This window comes from Nannobrachium achirus (genome assembly GCF_963921795.1).
Source record: "Nannobrachium achirus genome assembly, chromosome: 2".
Classification (NCBI taxonomy): domain Eukaryota; kingdom Metazoa; phylum Chordata; class Actinopteri; order Myctophiformes; family Myctophidae; genus Nannobrachium; species Nannobrachium achirus.
In genome coordinates this window covers 32,089,697-32,112,590 of record NC_137811.1, presented here as the reverse complement: position 1 = coordinate 32,112,590, position 22,894 = coordinate 32,089,697, and the positions used below count along the sequence as shown (strand labels likewise).

The window sequence follows — 22,894 nt, the reverse complement described above, 5'->3', positions numbered from 1 at the left end:
ATTGTGGTTATCAAATAATCAACATCAATATTCTCTTTGTCCCTCTTGGGAAGATTTATTTATATGTGCCAGGCATGTCACGTGGATGGAATTGGGAAACAGGGATTTGAGGGCAGACAGAAATCACATCCTCTTGTTTCACTCCAAAGTCATTTAGAGCATTGACTGCCGCATTTGCCACTGTTGAATGATTGCATTTGTCTAGAAAACAGTGTCAACCAGGTAGCTGCAGATTTCACCAGATTCATCCTTGATGAGCGGAGACACCATTATGTTGAGCATGCAGCATCCTTCTGAATCAGAGAGAGAGAGAGAGAGAGAGAGAGAGAGGTTATTTACAAAGTTACAGAGAAAAAATAAAATAAAAACAAGAACAGAGTACAGTAAAGAGCAAGGTACTGTACATCAAGAAAGGGAACCTCTCTTACCTCTCTTGCAGTTGTGTATGGCCAGGGATGGCGCCCTCCCCCATTCACTGCTCTGTTTTGCAAGAAACTTCTCATCGAGGGACTGTCAGACCTGGACAGTGTTGTGTTTGTTGATGTACAAGCCTACCAAAACAGAATACAAAACACAATACATTGATTGTACACATTTTGATAGATACTTTTTTCAAATAGTACAATTAAATGATTATACAATGGAGATAAACTAAAATGATTTTATTTATCTACCTTGACTAATTCATACTTTTTTCATATCAAGGTCCAATATTTATTCATTATTTAATGACATTTAGACTCTCACTCAGACCCAAAACATAGAATATTTTGTTATTGTTTGGATAACATTTTGTTCACAATTCTATGCTGTATTGATTTGATGTTGGTGCCATAGATAGAAGAGATAAACAGGCAACACGTTGATAAAACAACTCTTATACATTCTCTAATTGTGTAGACTTAGGCTATTGTAAATTAATGAATGCAGATGTTTAACAACAATTTAACTCAAGAGCGTAAAATGAAACCAAATGGACGCTTATGGGTTTCATTTTACCCTCTCAGAGTTAAATATAGCGTTCATTTGGTTACCAACTCTCAAGGACCACCGGTTGAAAACCACTGGAGCACAAGTCAAGAATACATTACTAAAACGATAGCATACCTTCTCTCGTTCCTCTGCAGCCACGGTTTTGCTGGCGATTGTGGTTGTGATGGCTTTTTGTCTTTTTAAGACGGTGTCTGCGGGCGTTGCTTGTTTTTTCTTCTGATGAAAGCAGCCAAGTGGTCTTTGATCGTTGAGTTGCGGCGGTAATCAAGAACTTTATTCTCCTCCTGTAATTCTGTGTATGATTTAGCTCTTTCAGCATAATAGTCTATATCCCTGCTCACTCTGAGGGCTTGGACCCGGCCTCGTAGCCGGAGGTCGGAGAAATCGCTCCATTACTCCATGTGCGTGAGTGCGTCTTTCTCACCATGTGAGGCTTGTGAGCCAATATAAACAGTCAGATGATGTGCCTAGTTCCTAGTCCATTAAAAATCAGCACCATCCGCTCTGGTATCGTCACCACACACGAGACACAGCACATGAATACATGCCACGGCAAACAAAGCCATTTCCGTTTCCGTATCCGGCATGAGGACCGGCTAGGCTGTGAGTCTTGTCCGTCTATATCACCGCGACATCTAGCGGCCGGGCTAGAAAACGTAATATTCTGCACCTCGTCTTGTCCTATTCTGCGGACTGCTATGATATCCGCGGGAGGCTCTGATATCCGCGGAGGGCTTCGATTTCCGCGAAAATTTCCGTGATCGCGGAATCGCGGATTCCTGGGGGGACTACCTGTACTCTGATTTCAGTCCAGTGTCAATAACATAACATACAGCCTCCCATCTCCCAACCCAACTTAAAGAATAAAGCACTTAATGTCCATTCATATACAGTATGTATATTTTTTCTTCTTTTCAGAAATAATAATAAAGCAATATCCCATTCTTGACATGAACAGATGTAGGATAACAGATAACATTCTGATCCTTGGTAAATATAGCAGTTACCCACAGGGTCAAGACATACTATTGTAGGGCTAAGTTGTCTGGCTGAATTACATTTGATGTATTAGCTACTGTAGCATGAACCAACATATTTTAGCTTGTCACTCATAGTAGAGCTTACAGCATAACCACAAACCGATGAAGAATCCAATGCAAAATTAGCTTAATCTGTGATTCAATGTATTGCTTTTGTAGCGAAGTATTCAATATATATGGCTTATTATATTGAATATAGGCACGCTACTCGCCTGCCAAGGTTGAATATTATTAATAAAGAGACATGTGCCATGTGTCGTTCAACAACAGTCACCTACATAAGGCTTGGGGGCCCAGGCCTGGTTCCTTGAGCTCTCTCTGATCCGATCTCTATGGTTTAATCAAAACTTGTCTGGTCTGAGAGAGTAGGCCCTTCTTATAGTCAATTGTGATGTCATGTATGACATCATGATGTCATATCGCATTGTCTCAGAATAAGGTTGTATATTCTTTTCTACAGCTTTCATCTACAGTGGATCACCAAATGTGCAATATGAACAAATAACCTGTGCCAAAACTCTCCCTTCCTGAATGCTTTAACTTTCAATCATGTCTGTCGAACAAAATCGTGAATGCCATTATGGGTATTCCATTCCAATTGCCTTGCTTAAAAAAAAGTCATTACACAAGGTTCCATTTTCAGATGCTGGATGCAGCCGAATACAGAGAGAGAGAGCGAGAGAGAGAGAGAGAGAGAGAGAGAGAGAGAGAGAGAGAGGCAGCAGTCTTTAACGTCCATTCCTCAGCCTCACACAATCGGCTGACAACCACTGTACCATTTCAACCCTGTTCCCTGCTCATACAATGCAATGGGCCTAGGCCTATCATAATATTGTATGTGCGGTGGAGTCCGTGAGACACTCTCTCAAAACCCCCAAAAACCGACATTGTGTGTGATTTGCAGCTCTTATTCCAGAACAGCAAGGCACTGTAAGAATGGTAGAGCTGTGTGATGAATAGCCTATACACCGAAAGCACTGTCTCGTAGAGCTTAGCTGTAGTGCCACCTCGTAGTATAAAAACCTGTGCTTGCACAAAGGCACTCAAACTTGCAGCTTGGTGGCCTGTTCATTGTGCATTAGCTTTATGTGGGTAAAATAATAAAATAATAATAAAACAAAAAATGTGTGTGTGTGTGTGTGTGTGTGTGTGTGTGTGTGTGTGTGTGTGTGTGTGTGTGTGTGTGTGTGTGTGTTGGGGGGGGGGGCTTTCAGGCCCTGAAATGACAATTCCACCATGTAATGATGGGATGCTAGCCGCTGTTAGACCCTGGATACTAAAGCATAGGGATGGGACGATAAGCGATATTATCGTTTATCGTGATATAAAACACTCACGATAATCATATCGTGGAGATTTAATTTATCGTGATATCGTCCTCTGTCATGAACTGGGATCAATTCACCTTTTATTTGCCGAGCTGCATATCCGGTATGACTTAAACCCTCTATAATTGGTAAAAGGTACTTATAATATACGTACCGGTACTTGATACTGTCTTTTTTTCACTCTCAAATGTCTTTGCCAAAAAATAGCCGATCTACAAGCTCACAACACGTCGCAACGCGACGTGTTGTGAGCTTGTAGATCTGCTACTTTTTGGCAAATGTTCCATCCCAGGATAATGGATTTTGATTATCGTGATAATATCGTAAATCGTGATTTATTTTGTCCACAATAATCGTGATATGAAATGTTCATATCGCCCCATCCCTACTAAAGCAGCAAAAAGGCAGGGGGTGATTCTGAAGCACCCTGCAATCAATGGGTCGCTGACAGGCGGAGGCAGGTGGCTGATCAGCCAGCATGTCAGTCTGGAGTTCCGGGGCTCCGTAGCTAATCAACCCCCAAGGAGGGGGCTCCATCTGCGGGTGGGATCACTCAAGCCTTTCTCGATTACCACCCAGGGAAGGCAATCACTAGCCCATTTTCATGTGCTGTTATTCATTGCCTCTCGCTTTCCCCTGCTCCCCAGCATAATTTCTCACAAATCAAGGTGCGCAAAAAGCCAAGGAAGCATCAGATGGAGGCAATGTGTGGCAGGAAATGGTGCAATTAAAAAAGGGGCGGAAAAAGGAATACATATCTTGTTATAAGGAGGAATGGTGACATAAAAGAATCTGTAGAACATTTTTTCAATTGTCTGGAATGGTTTGTAATGGCCGAATGACTTTAGTGTCTGATGACTGGGGTGGCGGAGGAGGGTGGGACAGGCCTCGATGAGAGATTCTTTCAAGGCCTTTAAATCCTTTAAATGGTCATGAATGAGCTGGAAATGTGCAGGGCGGGATTGAATGGGGCTCAATTGCCAGTTGCTCATAAGATTCTGTGATTGATCTAGAAAATTGAAATGTAATCCCCATTATACAGTGAGCAGCGGAGGCAGAGGGACCATGGGTCAAGGAAGGTGAGAGGGAAGGAGCTCTCATTGTGCCCCGGCAAAGGGATTAGACCAATGAGCCCATGTCTAACACGGTGGCGTCTCTCGTCTAGCAGAAAGGGAGCAATACAGTACAGCAAGTGAATGAAATCCAAACAAAAGCTTATCTTTCACCATGTAAAACGTCCAAGAACATCAAATGAAGAGGTACAGTATTGCTCGTCTTGGAAGACGGGGACTGGAGACTGGAGGCAGGGGGAGGGGGAAGCCAGTGAGGGGAAAAGGGTCTTTGTCTATCATCACCGTGCTTCTAATATGAAGTGACGCGTGAATGAATTAATAAATGAACAAACGTCTTGACAGCCCGACAGCTTGATAGAGCTCCAGACTTCACAGTTACGCTAACGCCCATAATTGGAGGTAATATCGTCTTCTGGCCTCGTTTTTTAGTTTGACAGTGGCTAAGAACCCCTTTGAGCTAATTGTCTGCCCTCACAGAGAACATGTACACACAATGAGACACGCACACACGCACACACAAGCACGCACAGTCGCACACCCACACCCTGTGATCTCTGTTGTGCAGGACTCCACTGCTTGAGTAGAATATTGACAGAGAATGTGCAGCCCTGGCATCTCTCAGTGCATGCCAGCCATCATTAACAACAACTGGAAATAAAGCATGCATGGACTGCTAATTGACCGCTTGCCTCCATCAGAAAAAGTCAGAACAATAATTTTCTTTTATAATTTCTCTATAGCAGAGCCAGAACGATTTGACCGATATACTGGCCATTATTTGACAACAGCAATATAAAGCAGATTTGTAACTTGTAGATTGAGATTGTAGACTTAATATAATCTGTTCCTGACATGGTTATTATAGTTTCTATAATTATAATTCTCATAATGGTTGATAACAATAATGATAACACATAAAGCATTTTATAATTATCTATAATGTCTAAGTACCTGTCTTTTGCGCATCTCGAGAACCGCCTAACCAATCAATATTACATACTGTATACTGTATAATACATAATTGCTGGAAAATCGTTATTCTTTTTAAGGATCATATGAATATTATATTCTTAATACTGATGTAATCTGTCCATTTCATAATTGATGGTCTGCCTCCTGGAGATTTCAACTCAGCAAATAGCCTATAGTCTAATTATTAAAGTGCAATAAAAAGCATAATGCGTAATGCAAATCAATTTGGGCCATATAATGCACTTGTTGTGTGTCTAACAAAACAGGGTGGTTGCTGTCCATTCTATTTGTCCTGCTGAAAAGCAACAATTTGTGAATCATATTTGAGAGCTAGACAAAAACATATGTACAGTTGTGCATCCACACCGTGACCATATAATAGCATCTTACGAGTGACAGATCGACTACGCTTAGACAACTTGCATAGCTCAACGCATTCCCCGGTAAACTACTGGATGGAATGGACAAGGGATTGAATAGCTTTTGGTTTCCTTGTGGTCTCTCTCTCTTTATCAAGCTATGGTTTGAGAGCAAAACCGTGTTTATTTTTTCCATCATAAGATCATAAGATCCTGCAATTACTGTATATCTGAACTGATTGCTGTCATTCAAATTCTCCGTAATTTGCAAGGTCTTGGTTGTTATTTCAAAAAACACCACCAAAGTAATAGATGTAGGACAGGCTCAGATGCACATTCTTCTATTTATTGAGAACACTAATGCTTTTGGCCTTCCTTGTGTCAGTTATATTAATATCAACAGTCAATCAAAAGGTATGATTTGAAATACAAGTATCGGGTTTTCGCTGCCCCAAGCACTTTGCAAGTCCCTTTTGGGAGAGAGAGAGGGATTTATTATTATGGTCCGTCTTATCAAAAAGACAATACCAACGTGTTTTGGAACATCATTGCTGTCAATAGTGCCCCCACACAGAGGGTTCATACTGTTATACTATGATCTATAGTCTCTACACTACTTTAACTTCTAATAATTCTTTGTTGTATAAACAGGTTTAGGTCAAGAGGAGAGTGAGAGAACCAACACATTGGTAATCGGTGGTGTTTTAGGACTGCCATCGGTCAGGCTCTAATATCTTCAGTATAACAGATTTACAGACCATTATTTTATGTTTTAACTATTAAAAAATAGCAGATGTACAAGCTCACAGTGCGGCACCGAGTGCCGCTGCGAGCTTGTAGGTCTGCTATTTTTGAAAAATCGTGATTTCTTTCCACAAATCTTTGAATATATATTTATTTTTTAAAGCAAACATTTGTAACTCAAATCTTTCTTTCTCAGGGTCCCTGGAACGAAATATTTTGAGATGGGGTTCTGCGGTCAAATACATATAATTCTAGGGGTCCTTGACATTAAATAGTTTGAGCACCACTGATATAGAAAACAGGTAGGATTTAGAAGTCTTTTTTAGATGTATTTTTCTGGTCTTAATGGGTTAATTTATGTATTTTACAGGAGTGAACTTAAGCACATTCGAAGTAATTACCCTTTCTACATACAAGCAGTATTATGAGGAGAGCCGTGGAAAGCTGAGATAGGTGGCTGTGACTCAGGAGATACAGTACAGTACAGTCACAGCCCCCCCACCCCCCTCCCCCATCCAGGACTGTAGCACTTTTCCACCGCAGACTGACTTTACCTCACCCTCTAGCCCTCTTCCTCCTTGTTGTTACCTATTTTTGGAGCTGTGTGAAGCACAGGCTCCCTATACGTGGCCGTGTGGGTCTGTCTGTCTGTGTGTCTGTCTGTCTGTCTGTATGTAGCCTGAACTTCCTAAACTTCGGCACGCCACTAGTCCCACAGTTTTGCCACCACACACTCGCGCCATATGTCAAATCGAACGGCTTACTCGGGAATCGTGGGCTATTACTTTTCTAAGAGAAAGGTTCTATAGTTTAATTGATATTAATTTATTAGTGAATTAATTTTCCCCATTGACTTATAATGGGAATCGCAAAAACTCACATTCAATTATTTGTCTCTCGCAAACCATAGGGGCTAGAGTTTCAAGACTTGGAGAGGAGGTTCATAATGATTTCAAGGATTAAATAAAAAATAATTGTGTCATTTGGCCGCATGGTGGCGCCATAACACCCCACTTTACGTTTTGGCCTGTAACTCTTGAACCGTAGGTCGGAAAATTAAAAATATTTTTTCCCTGGATTCCTTGGGTCATGACGCATCTCCCCATATAGGCCACGCCCATTTGCGCCATGATAGATTTTCCGCCATCTTGAATTTTCTCCAAAACACACTTTTTGCTCCTTTTCCTACATATTTTCTTCAAATGTCACAAAAATCGGTACACATGATCCACACACACACACACACACACACACACACACACACACACACACACACACACACACACACACACACAGCTCCACTTCACACGGGTGTGATTTTTGTAGATGCTCAGCTATATTGCAGATGTACTGTATGTCGGTATGCTATTTAGGGTGTTTTAACATATAGCCTACAGTATATAGCCTTTTTAAACAAACCAATCTCAGTTCACGCTTGGACACTTTCAGCCTCTGAAGTGGACTCAGACCATGACTCAGCTACTTTTGGCACAAACAGTATGTGAGAACTCTGAAACGAACCACACTCGGGCCTCCTCAGGAGGTGGTCTGAGTACATTCTGCTTCAAGTCTGCGTTGCGGTTCGCTGTGCAACCAGTGCATTGGCTAAACTCCCAAACTCAACTCTGCCAGGAAGCTGTTTAAGTCCAACTTCAGAAATTGTCTACCTCGCCTCAGGAAGGAGATCTCTGGTCACAAAATGTTTTAATTCTGAACTTTTGATTATTGAGATTAAAGTTTTATATTGTAATCAGCTAAATAATTCGTTGCTTTAATGGCACCTGTCTTTTTAAACCTGTGATCATGCTGGAAGGACAAATATCTGCCTTCTGGGCTCCTCCAGCGTGACCCAGAAGTAATTTGCGTCTCAACGCTTAATTCGCTTTTGGAGGAGCTGAGAGCGAGGATCAACAAGAAAACATGAAGTGTATCCTTCATGGGATCCAAAAGCTGTGTCATGCCGCACACTTGAAAGGGATGATTTAGAGCCGACGAAACATTTGATCTGCTCGTATTAATAACTAAATAATGCAATGCATGTAGCTTGTGCTAGCTATCTCTGAATAACAGTGATCAAAGCTGCTGAAGCAGTTCATTCAATCATTCCACAGTTTTTAGTTGAAAGTCTCAGACTAGTCTCAAACTCCTATTAGTTTGGTTATGTCTTTTTATGAATAAAATGTAGCCTATGTTCTTTTTCACAAAATGCACCTTCATTATAAACATTTGAGAATGTAATATTCACTTACAAATTCAATAATGGTTTCATAGATCTTTAATTACACAATCCTGTGGTTTGTTGTGTAACATGGCTGGATCCTGGGGAGAATGCATGTCAAACAGCTCAATTCCTAGAGAAATAGGTCCAACACAGCATGACATCTGAGCAATAAGCTATACGTTCCATTACCAGTGATCCAGCTGTTTAGCGTCATAAGTAATTGATGTCCCTTCAAAAGAACATTTCAGTGAGCGAGGAGCTTTGGTAAGTCACCAATTTACCTGTGACACCACCAATGGAGGATGGAGGAGAATAGGAGGTAAAATCTATTTGAATTAGAATTTGGCAAAGTCGAGCCTGATCAATTCCCCTGTCCTCGCCTCACCTCCTCGACTCAAGAAAACGACGGGAGCGGAGAATGTGATGATGGAAGTTTGAGTTATTGTGATCACAAAGTGCTCCAGGTTTTCCTCACCCTTTGCCATTGTATTTTAGACCTCTAGGTTTGCATACAGACAGATCGCCTCTGCCAACCATGAAAATTAATGAACTATAACAGAAAGATGGCCGAGACACCCATCAGAGCGGAAGTTGAGTCCTCTGTCAAATAACTGACAATGTGAATGAAAAAAAAAATCTATTGGTCCAATTGTTCATCCACTCTAAGGCAGTTCGATTGTGTAGCTCTAATTATCGTTCTTTGCACTCTGCTTACTTGAACATATGCTGTATCATGATGTTTGTTTATAGGGTTCATGCCATTTAATCCGATCCTGCGCTCTGGATAAGTGTATCAGTAAGTACTAAGTAGTAAGTGTATGCTAAGTACTTAAATTGTAAATTGTAAATTGACATTAAGTGGACATTAATTCGGTGACATCAGCTTACTGTCAATCATTTTAAGTGTGGCACTGCTTTAGTGGTCATATTTTCTTAGCCTAGTATCTATCAATCAAAGCAAACCCACACATCTTGTTAATAATCAAGCAAATCTACTGAATGACTACATCATCAGAACATTTCATTTGGTATAGTTTAAACCAAATCAAAGCTAAGAAACGTCTTGCTAAAATCGTGTAGGAGTCTCTCAGGTAGGAATTCAAAGCCTATAAGCATTAACAGTCTAATAATACTGATACAGTAGTATACCAAACAGCTCCCCCTCTGCACCAACAGCCCGTGACATTTCCTATATATCTCCTTCAGAATATTGACATTTCTAAACCGTGATGCTCTGTAAATTTCCTTAATTGACTTATAAGTCTAGACGTAACTGCAGGGGAGAAGTGCTGCTGCTGCTTCTTTGTCTTCTGTTACACAAGTCATGTTGCACTGGACATTGGTGCATTGACACTAAACTGCATGTTGCTGCATAATTTGATTATCTATGCCTATAGGCCTATGTGAACTTAGGGTCAATTGCAAGTATTCACCATTTCTTATAGCTATACATTCTGGAGATTGTATCCACAATACTCCACATCTCTGCAATTGTTTGAGCATTTCTCTCGAAGAGAGGAGATATCTTGTTGATTCAATATTTTGTCATAATGATGATTTGAATTCCTACAAACAAAACTCACTGTACTAGAAAAAGTCCTGGACATAACTCATACTGAGGATTTGGCACAGGCTTCATTTAATATAATGCTTATTTATTTATGATTTATTATGTATTTGGAAGTAAATAACCAGCATGGATTTACATCTAGGGACAACATGGAATAGCAAATAATTATGGATTTGATGAAAGATGAATAGAATCTTTGTTATCTTCGTTATAGAATTCCATGTATAGTGGCAAAACACATGCATGATATTGCACTAGTTCAACAACATTTTGCATAAATCATGGGCGAGTAGTAGATGGCATTGTTAGTTTTAACAAGGGAAACAATCCATCTAATATACAGCAGATGTCTCATTAAATTAGCATGTGCTTGCTGTTACATTACTTCAATCGATCATTTTCATCAAACCAGATAATGCTTACTGATTGCAAGCTATATGTGTCATGGACAAATGTGATGGTCTTCCTTCTCATCAGGTGATGCATTGCTCCTAGTTGATCAATTTCATTCAGAAATTAGCTATTAATTGGCATAATTAAATTAAGCATGTGTGTGCGTGTGTGCATGTAAAATAATTAACACGTTTTTTCAACTATGATAATAATAATATAACGTTCTAACACAAATCTAACTAAATAATAATAATACTATTGAAAATGTAAAAAAAATATTAAGAATTGCCATGGAAATGAAAGATAAGCAACGCATACTTAAGCATTTGTGATGGGAAAACATGATTTGGTTACCAAAGAACCAGCAGTCTAATACTTCATTAACTCACTGTGATAGAGAATTGATTTGGAACATCTATCCGCTGCTTAGATGAATGGACTAATCAAACACGGGGGTCATTATCATCCCTGTCAATCACGTTCATGTTTGCCATTGACACGTGAGCTTTCACAAACTCTGTGTTAAGGGCTATAACATGAAGGATATTGCAACCTTTCTGTCAGTACTGTGAGAGCCATACAGTATGTGAAAGTCTCCCTTGATTTATGGATTGAAACCTGAATCTGACCAAAGTAGTGCTGCTTGCCAATTCTTCCTGGAAAATTACAATAGATTTCCTTTTCTTGTTTTTCTCCTTTTTTTGCATAAAGCTTTGTCATTGAGTAGCAGACTATTTGTTATAATAATAGATAGCTGAAAAGGGGGGTCTGCTCATAATTCTGACCTCACATTATTCTGACGTCCCAATAGTCAGACAAGCGTTAGGTTAGTGTGAGGTTAGGGTTGGGGTTAGTTGTAATGGGGCCAAACAAATCAACAGGACGTTGGAATAATGGGCCGCAGACTAATGACATGGCACTGCTGAAAAGAGTTCACCTAAAAATGAAAATTCTGTCATTATCTATTAACCTTCATTCCATTTAAAACACGGATACTGTTCTTTATCAACACAACACACATGCAGTTTACCAGCAAACCTTTGTGCTGTTGCAGCTTTATCCATCACAACTGAGTCAACAGTGTCCAAGCCTATAAAGTTACCCGAAGGGCAAAATGTAGTCTGAAGCCAAATTATTGCACATTGTCACTGGATACAGGATGAATGCATAATCGTTTGGTTAGCTGGTCCTTTCTGCACAGCGGAAACCTGTTTTTTTGCCAGGAAAGGAACATTTTAACTTAAAAACGAGAGTGTTTTGGGGTAAATTGTATTCTAAACCCCTGATATGTTATACTCTTACTTTAATGGCTTCGTTTCCAGAAAAAGGCCCTTTGAAATGATATTGCAGTGATGACTATTAGTGTTTTCACAATACATACATACATACATACATACAGTGTTGATAAATATTCAGAATTAATAATAACTAAGTGGGTAAAGGCAAATAATAGAACAGCTATAACAGGCAGGTGAATTTAGAAGATTGCATAACTTTAAGCCTTTAAAGCTATAGGATATCCCAGACAATAGTCAATTTTTACTGAGGTTAGGGTTAGGGTTAAGGTTAGGTTGTCGGAATAGCAATGTTTCGGAGTGCATCGGCACTCCGAAACATTGCTATTCCGAAACATTGCACTCCGAAACATAACTGCTTTGTCCATAGTGAGACGGTTGGCTTCATTCACTGCATTACTGATGTGAGTTGTGCTACACGCATGATACAGTTGCTGTGTCCAAGGCTTGTGATGTACACAATATATAGACATTTTCTGTCACACTACGATTAATGGATAACCGCAAAAGTATACAGTACACGTTTGCTAATAAAATGCCCATAAACATTCATACTCCATGTACAGTATACTATGAAGAGGCCTATGTTACTCAAACAGAAAGTGCTTCTGTGAGTGCAGAGCGTTTTAAAAAATGTTTGACTGTAGTGTATTTGCTCTCAAAAGCAATCGGTTTGAAAGGAAAGAAGACTTGTATTGGATTATGCTGCACGAGGTGTATGGAGCAATTTCATGGTTTTGTATTTTCAAAGTCCTTGTCTCCAAGTCTTCAGTTCAATTGTTTTGGAGAAAGCGGCTTGAGATGTTTTGCAGGCAATCTCCTTTTGCATTGTGTGGACAAAGAAACTACCGGTATCTATGTTTCAGCTGGCTCAAGAATGACAGACGATAGATAAAGACAGAACTTTAATTTTCTTGGGTGAACAATTCCGTTCTCATGCATTCCTTTTAGAGCTGGAGTAAATGTGCAGCAGTATTTCGCCAAGCATGCAGTGGAACGTGGGACTTCTACAATGGCTACTTCTACTGTCTGCACACTAAATAGCCTAATTTATACATACCATTATCTCGCTAATAGCTCCACTCAATTCTAGAGCTACCCAAGCTATGCACTATCCAACTCTCCCTTCCCCAGCACTGCATCCACGAGAACCTCCATCTTGCAGTCCATATATCTGAACCTGATCCCATGCAGACAAGTTGTCTGTAGATGATTCACAGTGTCCACTCTGTGGGTTTTGCCACAGTGCTCCCAGGAGGACAGTTTGGACGGCAGATCGACAGAAAGTAAAAGATTCAGTCAGTCAAGGCGGACCATCCCGGCTCCTCCTGTCTTGCACACAGCAGGAAGTGCTGTGTGGAATCTTCTGGGTATTGGCCGTGTTAAATAAATTGACGGTGGCTCCCTGCCTGCCTGTATCTATCAGCGCAGGGATAAGCACACTGGAGGAGAGCTGTGGAGAGTTTCTGCACACTGCACAGCAGCCATGCCGTATAGTGTGTAGCTCTTATTGCCAGGATAAGAACAAAACAAAGCAAAGCAAAACAAAACAAAACAAAACAAAAAGAGGAGTGAAGCAGAATTTTATTTAACCATTCATACTGTAACTCTGAGAGTGTACAAATGTAACAGAACGTACCAACATTTGTACACGCTCAGAGGTAAATGAACACTGAGTAGCGGAAATGACCCTCGATATGTTCGGGTGACAGCCATTCATTTGCAGCGGTTGTAGCCGCTGTGGATGTTTTAGTCTCATCTGGTCCTTCTCATCTCTATGGGGAGGAGGTGGGTCTCCTCTCGTCCCCTGCCTCCCTGTTGATTAGTAACTCCCACTCTACCCCTGCACCCTGGGACTCCGTGCTAGCTCCCCTTATATAACCCCTTGGCATGCACGTACGGAGAACCCTGCGTACCGAAAAATAGACACCGACAAACACACATTGACACCCTCTCTCTCTCACACACACACACACACACACACGCACACACGCACAATCTCCCTACAGCTACCGAGCAATACAAGAGAATCGCACGCACGACCAAGACCTGACATTTGCAGTGCGCCTATAACAATGAGAGCTTGATTAAAAAAGGGCAGAATGAATTGGTCCCACCCCTCTGCTCATTGTCTGCAGCCGAGACTAAATAGGTTTTAAACCTGTGCACGGCCACTGATACCTTGTGTCAAACTCCTGATGACTATACAGCGGTGAGAAGAAAAGGTCTCGCTATTGTAATGCATGTGTGCAACTGCATGCAACGGCAGTGTCAAAGGTGCCGAAGTTTACACACAGTGTCTGGGGATAGATAAGGATGAGGTCTTGCGGATGGCAAGACTAACATTGCTCCCTTGAACGCCATGGTGTTTGAAAGGTGCAGGAATGGAGCTCTGTTTTATCTTGTTTAGGGCAACACACAAAAGGCTCGCAGCGTGGCGGGTTTTTTAAATTGGGATCAAAAGGTTCAAGCTAATTAACAAGCTAAATAAGAGTCCCCCAAGCTTCATTCATTCTACACAGCACACTCCCTCTTTCTCCCACTCGCTTTCTTTCTTTCTCTCTATCTCTCTCTCCCTCCCCCTCCTGCATTGCTTTGTGTGCATGTATTCTACTCCGTCATATACGTTATGGAAAAGCAAAAGACACATTTCCCCCCCACCCACCCCCGTGCTGAAACGAAACAAATAACCTCCAAATTACCCACAACAACATCATTCTAATTAACTATTTATATCGTGTGACCCTTGAAGTAAAAGGAGCTTTCCTTTTTCCAACTGTTTTGATGTTATTTGAGCCCCGAGGAGCCTGAGATGGGAAGGAGTCAAATGGAAAGGACAAGGGCACATAATAAAGACAAATGGCTAGAGCATGAAATTTGATTCAGTGCCTTGGTACAGAAACATTCGTGGGGAAATAGCTAACATTGACAACTCATGAATTTCAAAACACTGTCAAATCCAGGAAAGCACACATCCTGCTATAATGACATTGAGTCCCCAGGGGCCCATGGGGCACTCACACACAGATTGCGGACCCAATCAATCAAGCTGTTGTTCTCATAGACTTTTCTTTCTTTTTTTTCCCCTTCTTTTTTTAAGTTATGCAGTGCTGTAAAAGCTGCCAGGCACCATACCGACTGAGACAGTTATGAACAACTGCTGCTGCTCAATAGCCTAAAATTAATACTGTATCTGCAAATCAAATTCCTACTGTACGAAAGATTGACTGTGACAGAAAGTTGTTGCCTCAATGTTTTTAGTTTTTGTTTCGTTTAAGTAGAATAGAAATAATGCACAAAATAACATAAGTCAATGCACCGCAGCCACCTTATTTATTCAAATGTTTATCAGGAGCATATGCTTACAGCAGACCTTTCGCTGTAGAGCACACACTTTGTAGTACGATGTGAAAACACCATCTGGTGTTTGAGCGGTCGCTAGGCTAAGCTAGCTTGGGCTATATACAAGACCTGCTGTGTCATAGGATTATCTTGCCGGTTGGTAGATCCTTTCTATTAGCCCCTAGTGGCTTGGATTAGCGGATGATCATTATTATGTGTGACTGAACAAGGAGCTAAGTACCTGTGCTTTCCCTTGTACAGTAAAGTCTTATTAGTGTTAGTAATCAAATGCATTATGAGCAGACATTATGGCACATTACACATTTATCGCGCCTTGCCGTGGCTTCATTTTACACATTCAATATAGCAGTGGTTCTCAACGTGGGGTTGGGGGCCCACCAGGGGTCCTTGAGGCGGTTCCAGGGAGTCCCCAGCAAAATGAATGAATATAGCATCAAAATCAGTAGCATCAAAATCAGTTTAACCAAGTACAAATCACTTTTTGTCCAACACTAGTCTACATTTTGACAAAGCTTAAGCATGTACTGTATTTATTTTTGTATGCAAAGAGCTTTGCTCCTTCCGTTAGCGTATACACAGGATGACAGGCAAGTACAGAAAATGGCACGCACAGAGACGGACCCTCTGCAGAACCAAACGAACATCTGCCGTTCCTCATCAGCTAGATTGAAGCTAATGACGAGCGGCGAGTGTGCTGACAGAGAGAATGGAATTGGATTGTGTACAAGAGCCCCAGTGAGACCAGACATATGTTTCGGAAAACGTTAGCGGATGGAGTAGTATGGGTTTGTATGGCTGTGTGTGTGTGTGTGTGTGTGTGTGTGTGTGTGTGTGTGTGTGTGTGTGTGTGTGTGCGTGCGTGCGTGCGTGTGTGTGCATGTGCGTGCTTGCATGCACACACACGCACGAGCACATGCGCACGTATGCCCTTGTATGTGTGTATCACATGTGTTTGGTTGCGGTGCTATGCGTATATCAAAGTGAGTGTGTGTGTGTGTGTGTGTGTGTGTGTGTGTGTGTGTGTGTGTGTGTGTGTGTGTGTGTGTGTGTGTGTGTGTGTGTTCTCTTCAAGATATTTTAAGACGTGGAAAATCGAAAGGGCTAAAAGAGCTACATTAAGCAACACGAAACAGAAACTGTATCTACTCTTTCCTTCCAGACTGCCCTATGCCAACATGTTTATACAACTGGATGAAGGGGAGTGTGTTAGCACAGGTAAAACAACCACAGTTTCCTTCCCCCTTCAATCTCTGCTTCCTCTAACAGAGATAATGGAATTACACATCAAAGAAGTCTCTCCCTGGATCCAATTCTTCTGCGACCTCTCCCAGGCTTTGTTCATATTCACCACGACAACTCCCCAGCCTCGAGCCCCTATCCGACAGGCTTCTTCTCCCTGCTTGCTGCCTAGCGTCTGGGGACAGATTAAATTTAGATGAAAATGAAATATTCATCTCTGCTCAGCGACTGATGTCCATCTTAATATGATACGACTCTTAATGCAGCACCTCCCCGTTGTTGTGTTTCATTGCAACACTTGTAGACCCTCTCCCCCTGGTCACTGGGTTTGACCTTCTTAAAACGACGGCTGCGGCGTCGTCGTGCTCCTGAAGATATTTCTGTCATTTTAGATGACAGACATTTGCACAAACCCAGACGAGGTTGATCTCAGGGAGTGTGCAACTTGGGAGTGCACTCGTTCCACTTTGCTGCGAGAGCTAATCACGTCTCTCTATCCCTCTCAAGCTCCTTCTATCTCTCTCTCTGTCTCTCTAGCGCGTACTCTCTCTCTCTCTCTCTCTCTCTCTCTATCCCTCTCAACCTCCTTCCATCTCTCTCTTTCTCTGTCTCTCTAGTGCAGGGATGGGCAACTTTGATGAAGGAGAAGGCCACTGTATTTTCACACTCACTCCAGAGGGCCACAATGCATACAGTCAAAAATAGCAAAAATAGCCGATCTACAAGCTCAAAACACATCGCACTGCGATGCATTTTGAGCTTGTAGATCTGCTATTTTTTTAATTGGAATCCTGAATTATTTGGACCTATTGTTGAATTGGATTGATTTTCTTTTATTAAATTTCAAATGCATTCATACCGTATGTTCTTATGTTAACTTTATGGACTTAAATACAAATACATTGGACATAAAAAAGACTAGTAGCTTACTAGTCATTATAAGTAATTAAAGCATGATTGGAATTTTAACAGCTGAAATCAATACTATATCAGTATTCCGATATTAACCTGCAGGCCGCATTAAGTGAAGGTGGGGGCCGCATGTGGCCCCCAGGCCGCCCGCCAGTTGCCCATATATGCTCTAGTGCGTACTCTCTCTCTCTCTCTCTCTCTAGCATACAGTATACTCTTTCTCTCTCTCTCTCTCTCTCTCTCTCTCTCTCTTTCTCTATAGCGCTCTCTCTCTCTCCCCATCTCCATCCCCAGTGATGTTGCAGGGTTGAAGGCAGCCCTCTGAAGTGGGTCTGTGTGTCTTCAACGCAGCAGTGAGCGCGGGCCGGTTTCTCTTACCAGGGGCGTCGCACCAAATTCTGGGCCCTGGGTACAAGGATTCACTGCGAATGTTCTTCATAGGGGGAGGGGGGGTTTACCCATTTAGACTGGGAACGCTTTATTACGCATTATTTTGTGTTGTGAAAAATAGCAGATCTACAAGCTCACAGCGCGGCACCGAGTGCCGCGCTGCAAGCTTGTAGATCTGCTATTTTTGAAATTTGTGCAAGTCTTTGAATATTTCAAATCCTTCTAAGGTTTTTAAAAATATAAGTTACAAAATTTGAGTTACAAATGTTCGCTTAAAAAATACATATATTCAAAGATTTGCACAATTTTCACGAAAATAGCAGATCTACAAGCTTGCAGCGTGTCACTCGGTGCCGCGCTGTGAGCTTGTATATCTGCTATTTTTCAATAGCTGAAGTATAAAATAATTCCAGGCCCCTCCACCTTGGGCCCTAGTAACTCAGTCCCACTTCCCCCCGTGTGACGCCCCTGCCTCTTACTGAAACTTTCAAGAGTTCACATCTCACCCAGCTATCAGTACCTCACAGCGGAGGGCTTAATCTGAAACAATAGGCCAGTGGTTTTCAAAGGGGAGGCCAGGGCATTATTGTCAAAATCTTTCAAATCTTTTTCAAATCTTAGGAGATCGAATGACCAGCTGTTGCAAACTGAGGAGTGAGGAGAATGAAACAACATGAAAATATGATTGATGTAACTACCACTGGTGGGGTGCTTTAAATTATTAGTTAAAAAAATTGATTATTCAATACAAATCTCCAACAGGCAGAGAATACCATCACAGGGAAAGGGACAAGAGATGATTAATTTGTTTTGTCATTCCACAGATGGAAGAGAGACATACCTGTAGCATAACTATCGGCTATTATGAATATTTCAATGTTTTGATATATTAATATTCAAATAAAGAACTTAGATGACATGTCATCAATGTACTGTACTGTATGCGCAAGCACCTTGCTGCCTGGAAAGTCATGTGCTCACACATAGAAAGAAATTAAATCTTCTCTAATAAGTAACACACAATCCTGACAAAACAGGGCTCTTTTGTAATACCACGCACTTAGGGCTACGGTTGTGTGATGCTAAAAAGTACTGTGTGAGATTGTCTTGATTGCATTCCAACTGTCGTGCTGTAATTGTAACAACTAAAGGAGTAATACTGTTAAGAATAGTAACCCAATCTAGAAACTGAATTGCTTTATCTTTTCATTTGGGAGTTTTCAGCTTCATTTCACAGCGAGATCATTCCGTTCCTTTCTGGTGGTGTCGTAGAAAGCAATGCGTAGAGGGGATGGTAATGAATCTGCCAATAAAAAGCCATCCACAGGGACAATACAGAACATAGTGCTGATAGTTACTCTTACAGTTTACTGTAACTGTTATCGCTGTTGGGAGGAAAACGTGCTATCTCCATGTTTCACCTTTTATGTTTTTTCATAAATTAATGCCTATTATATTTTTTGTCACCTGGGTGTCATGCCAAATTAACAAAAATAAGCTCACAGCGCATTGTCAGCTTGTAGATCTCCTAATCGTTTTGGAGTAGGCACATTTCTCACTACATTGCCGCATGAAGCCCTGCAAATTAATGTTCTAAATTCAGGCATCACAATATGATCCTATACTCACATTCAAGTGAGCGAAAGCCAAATCAGAGCCCTTGAGTACACCGATAAATACGTGTTTTTAATAATATAACAGCATTATCTGCTGAAGTGGCTCAGAGAAAAAACCATCAGGGGAAGAGAAAGGTGTGAAAACTAAAGAGAACAGTTAAGAGGAAAAACCTCAGCGGGTGGGTGGATACAAGTGCAGTTGGAATAGTCCTTTTTTTCTCCCTCCAACACTCAAGCTTGCAGAATAGGTCTGATCGACCATCTGGCCTCAACTTGGAGCGGAGCACTGTAAAATCACTAAAATCAACTCCACCTTGGATACCCACCATTACCCAGATGGTGTACTTGGAGAACTGCTTTTTAGGATACCTAAGCCGAGTGCAGTCACACAGCACAGACGGGAACACAAGAGCATCCTACTGAACTATAAAGCCACCGCCCACATCAGTGATTGTGACTGGTTTGTTTGAGCTGGTAAGCAAGTGCAAAGCTTTCACATTGGGCAACACACTGCACTGACTATGAGGGAGCCCTCTGCTGGAGTCAACATTATTGCTGTGTGACACACACACACACACACACACACACACACACACACACACACACACACACACACACACACACAATCTGAGTACCAGGTTGGACGCAAATCTATTATTTAAATAATACAAAATAAACAAATGAGACTAGGTAGATAAACAAATACATACAAAAACATATCCACTATACATAAATGCAAAAATAGATTTCTATACAAATCAACAGAATATGAAAGTTAAAACATTGCTGGTGACAAATGGCACACACACAAATTAGGTCTGCCATACTACTTGCAAGGCAATTTGTATAGGCTATGATGAGCATTACTGACATTCTAACAGGCAATTTAATTGGAAATTACTTTTGTCAATCCAGTCCATATCAATATTTTAAATTGTAAGATGATTCACGCATTATTTCATCCCGGTGAGTCCACTTCTCAGCCACACAGGCCAAATGGTGCAAAGACATTTTCACACAAAAAGGGCCCTTGTGCACAGTGCACACGCAAACATTGTGCTTTTTCAAAGATCATGCTGTACTGTATATCTTCACTGTCGGACAGAAACCTTGTATCTCCAAGTTTCAAATATTTCAAATTTCTCCGGAAAAGTAAAGCCCTGCTTCATCATACAAGACTGTTGCACAAAACTAGTGAAAATAGCAGATCTACAACCGCACGGTGTCGTGTGCATGTAGATCAGCTATTTTCAATATATATATTTTTTTGTGCACAAATCAAGGCAAATCCAGCAGCCTACTGAAACATGTCCCTCTCAGCAGCCAGTTCTCAAAAAGACTCAGAAATCTGACTGCATGCACCTGGGCTGCACCAAAAGACAGTTTCTAAAAACAAAAACAGTAAGTGACTGTAGGCCTAGTATATTTCAAGGTAAATTTGTCTCAGCATTCTGTCATTTTTAAAACTAAAGCCTGTCTCACGTCTTCGTTGCTGCTGCTGCTGCACGTTCGACTAAAACATTTCAGTTTACATCAGTGCAAAACAAACATGGTGACGTTTATGCTGTTTCTAAGACATCACCAAAAAGGTCAGAGAAGTCATAGCTTTTTCATAGTGAAGCAGTCAATCACAGGGTGATGTGTGATAGAGAAAAGAGTAAGGTCAATAATACTCAGCACCAAACATGATGGGTGTTGCATTTGTTTTTGTTTTTCCTTAACATTTCTCTTGTATTTCTATTAGAGGTATAGGCTATTGGTGCAGGCTGTACAGATAATATAATATATTGTGGTTTATTCAGCAGAAATCTAATACATTTTAATTTAATCAATGCCTTTTCAATTACTATCTCTTGGCCTTGACAGTATGTCCTACTCCTAATGATGAAGAGTACACAATGTCAGTGGGAACTGGGATGCTGCTGATCTTAAGTGAAAGAAGCAGCTGGCTGGTCCATTTTCCCTTCTGGGTAATTTTGTGAATGAAGAATATTCACTCTAGGTGACTATTATAGGACAGGTCCTTTATTTTCAAAGAAGATAAACATTAGGACCCCTAGGCTGCCTATGCAGCTGTAGCCTATACATTGGGATTTGTACGGGTGTATGTTAATGTGGGCCAATGCCATTGTGAGTAATTGTCCTGCATGGCACCGTGCCACATGTCAAAAACGATTTGCCTCGAGACAAAAACGTATTGATCCTAATTCTGCTCCTGTCTCCAACGCGTCGCCAGGCTACGAATGACAATTCTCACATTGTTCCCTCACGCAGTTATTTGGAAAAAGAAAAAAAAAAAAAAGAAAAAAAAGAGAGACATAGGCTTATCTACCTACCACGTGTTTATTTTTCACATGAGAGAGAAACGGCTGTTTAGCCTGACAGCAGCAATTATTTTACTTTCTCACTTTTCCATAACTTTATCCTATTTCTGTGGATGCCGTCTAGTTCATCCGTATGGAAAATGACATATAAGAACTTTCTAAGGTCGCAAGATCCGTTGCTGTTAATTGCAGTTGGTAATGCTATGTTTATAAACGGCACTTATAGCTTTAGTCAAATAGGCCTAGACAAAATGGTTTACTGAAAATGGAAAGCAACAATAATGCAGAGGTCAAATTAAAACACCTGTATTTCACACATCTGCAGTGGAGAGTGCACCTCATTGCCTAAACATTTACTATAACACATTGCATCTTAATCTTGAATCGCACTCATGTGAAATATGGATGATAAATGATAATTGTGCGCAAAGTGGTAATGGATTATTGAAATGTGTACCAATCCCCGCCGCACACACGGGGACTAGCCTATATTGCAGAAGGATGGGAGCAACTTTTAAAGCATATCATACCATTTGTGTGTAAATGTGATATAACTTACCTATTCGAATAACATTAGGCATCCCATAAGAGCACTGAATCCAAAAGAGACACGCAATGAGCGATGTCCAATATTCCAAGATTGAACTCCGCGGAGACAACAACCAGGTGGTGTTTCGCATGATTGTAAAAAGTCGTGGGATCCACTTTTTTTTTAATTCCAAAGATGATTCAGTAGTTTTGCTCATCAAATTTGATTTCGTCGGAGTCATATGTGGATTTGGGAGTCTGCGACAAATTTGCTCTCATTGTACTTGGTGCAACATTCTCCCCCTTTCTTTTTTTTTCTTTCACTGACAAGTCTTTAGAACGGCTCGATCAGGATGAGGTTCCAGAGTCCAGTCCGTCACAAGCAGCGGATCAGTGATACACCTGCGAACGCTGGCTGCTACGATCAGCCCGCAGGAGTCCCTGCGTCTCCTCCTCCTACCCGTCGATGCTATCTACCTCTGTGTACCACAACAACCCCGCTACACGTCCCCGTTCCGTGCCACTGTGGAGAGG

The 22,894-nt window shown here is 41.2% G+C and overlaps 1 protein-coding gene across 1 annotated transcript in view; it reads right to left on the bottom strand.

Moving 5' to 3' along the window:
- Positions 1-22,512, bottom strand: part of grik3 (glutamate ionotropic receptor kainate type subunit 3) — a gene marked incomplete at both ends in the record, with an annotated part of 124,847 nt that extends 102,335 nt beyond the window's left edge. Inside the window, one exon of the mRNA XM_080748576.1 lies at positions 22,392-22,512. Within this exon, the coding sequence (XP_080604702.1) occupies positions 22,392-22,512 (121 nt within the window). The remainder of the gene's footprint in view (positions 1-22,391) is intronic.
- Positions 22,513-22,894: the final 382 nt, after the last annotated feature.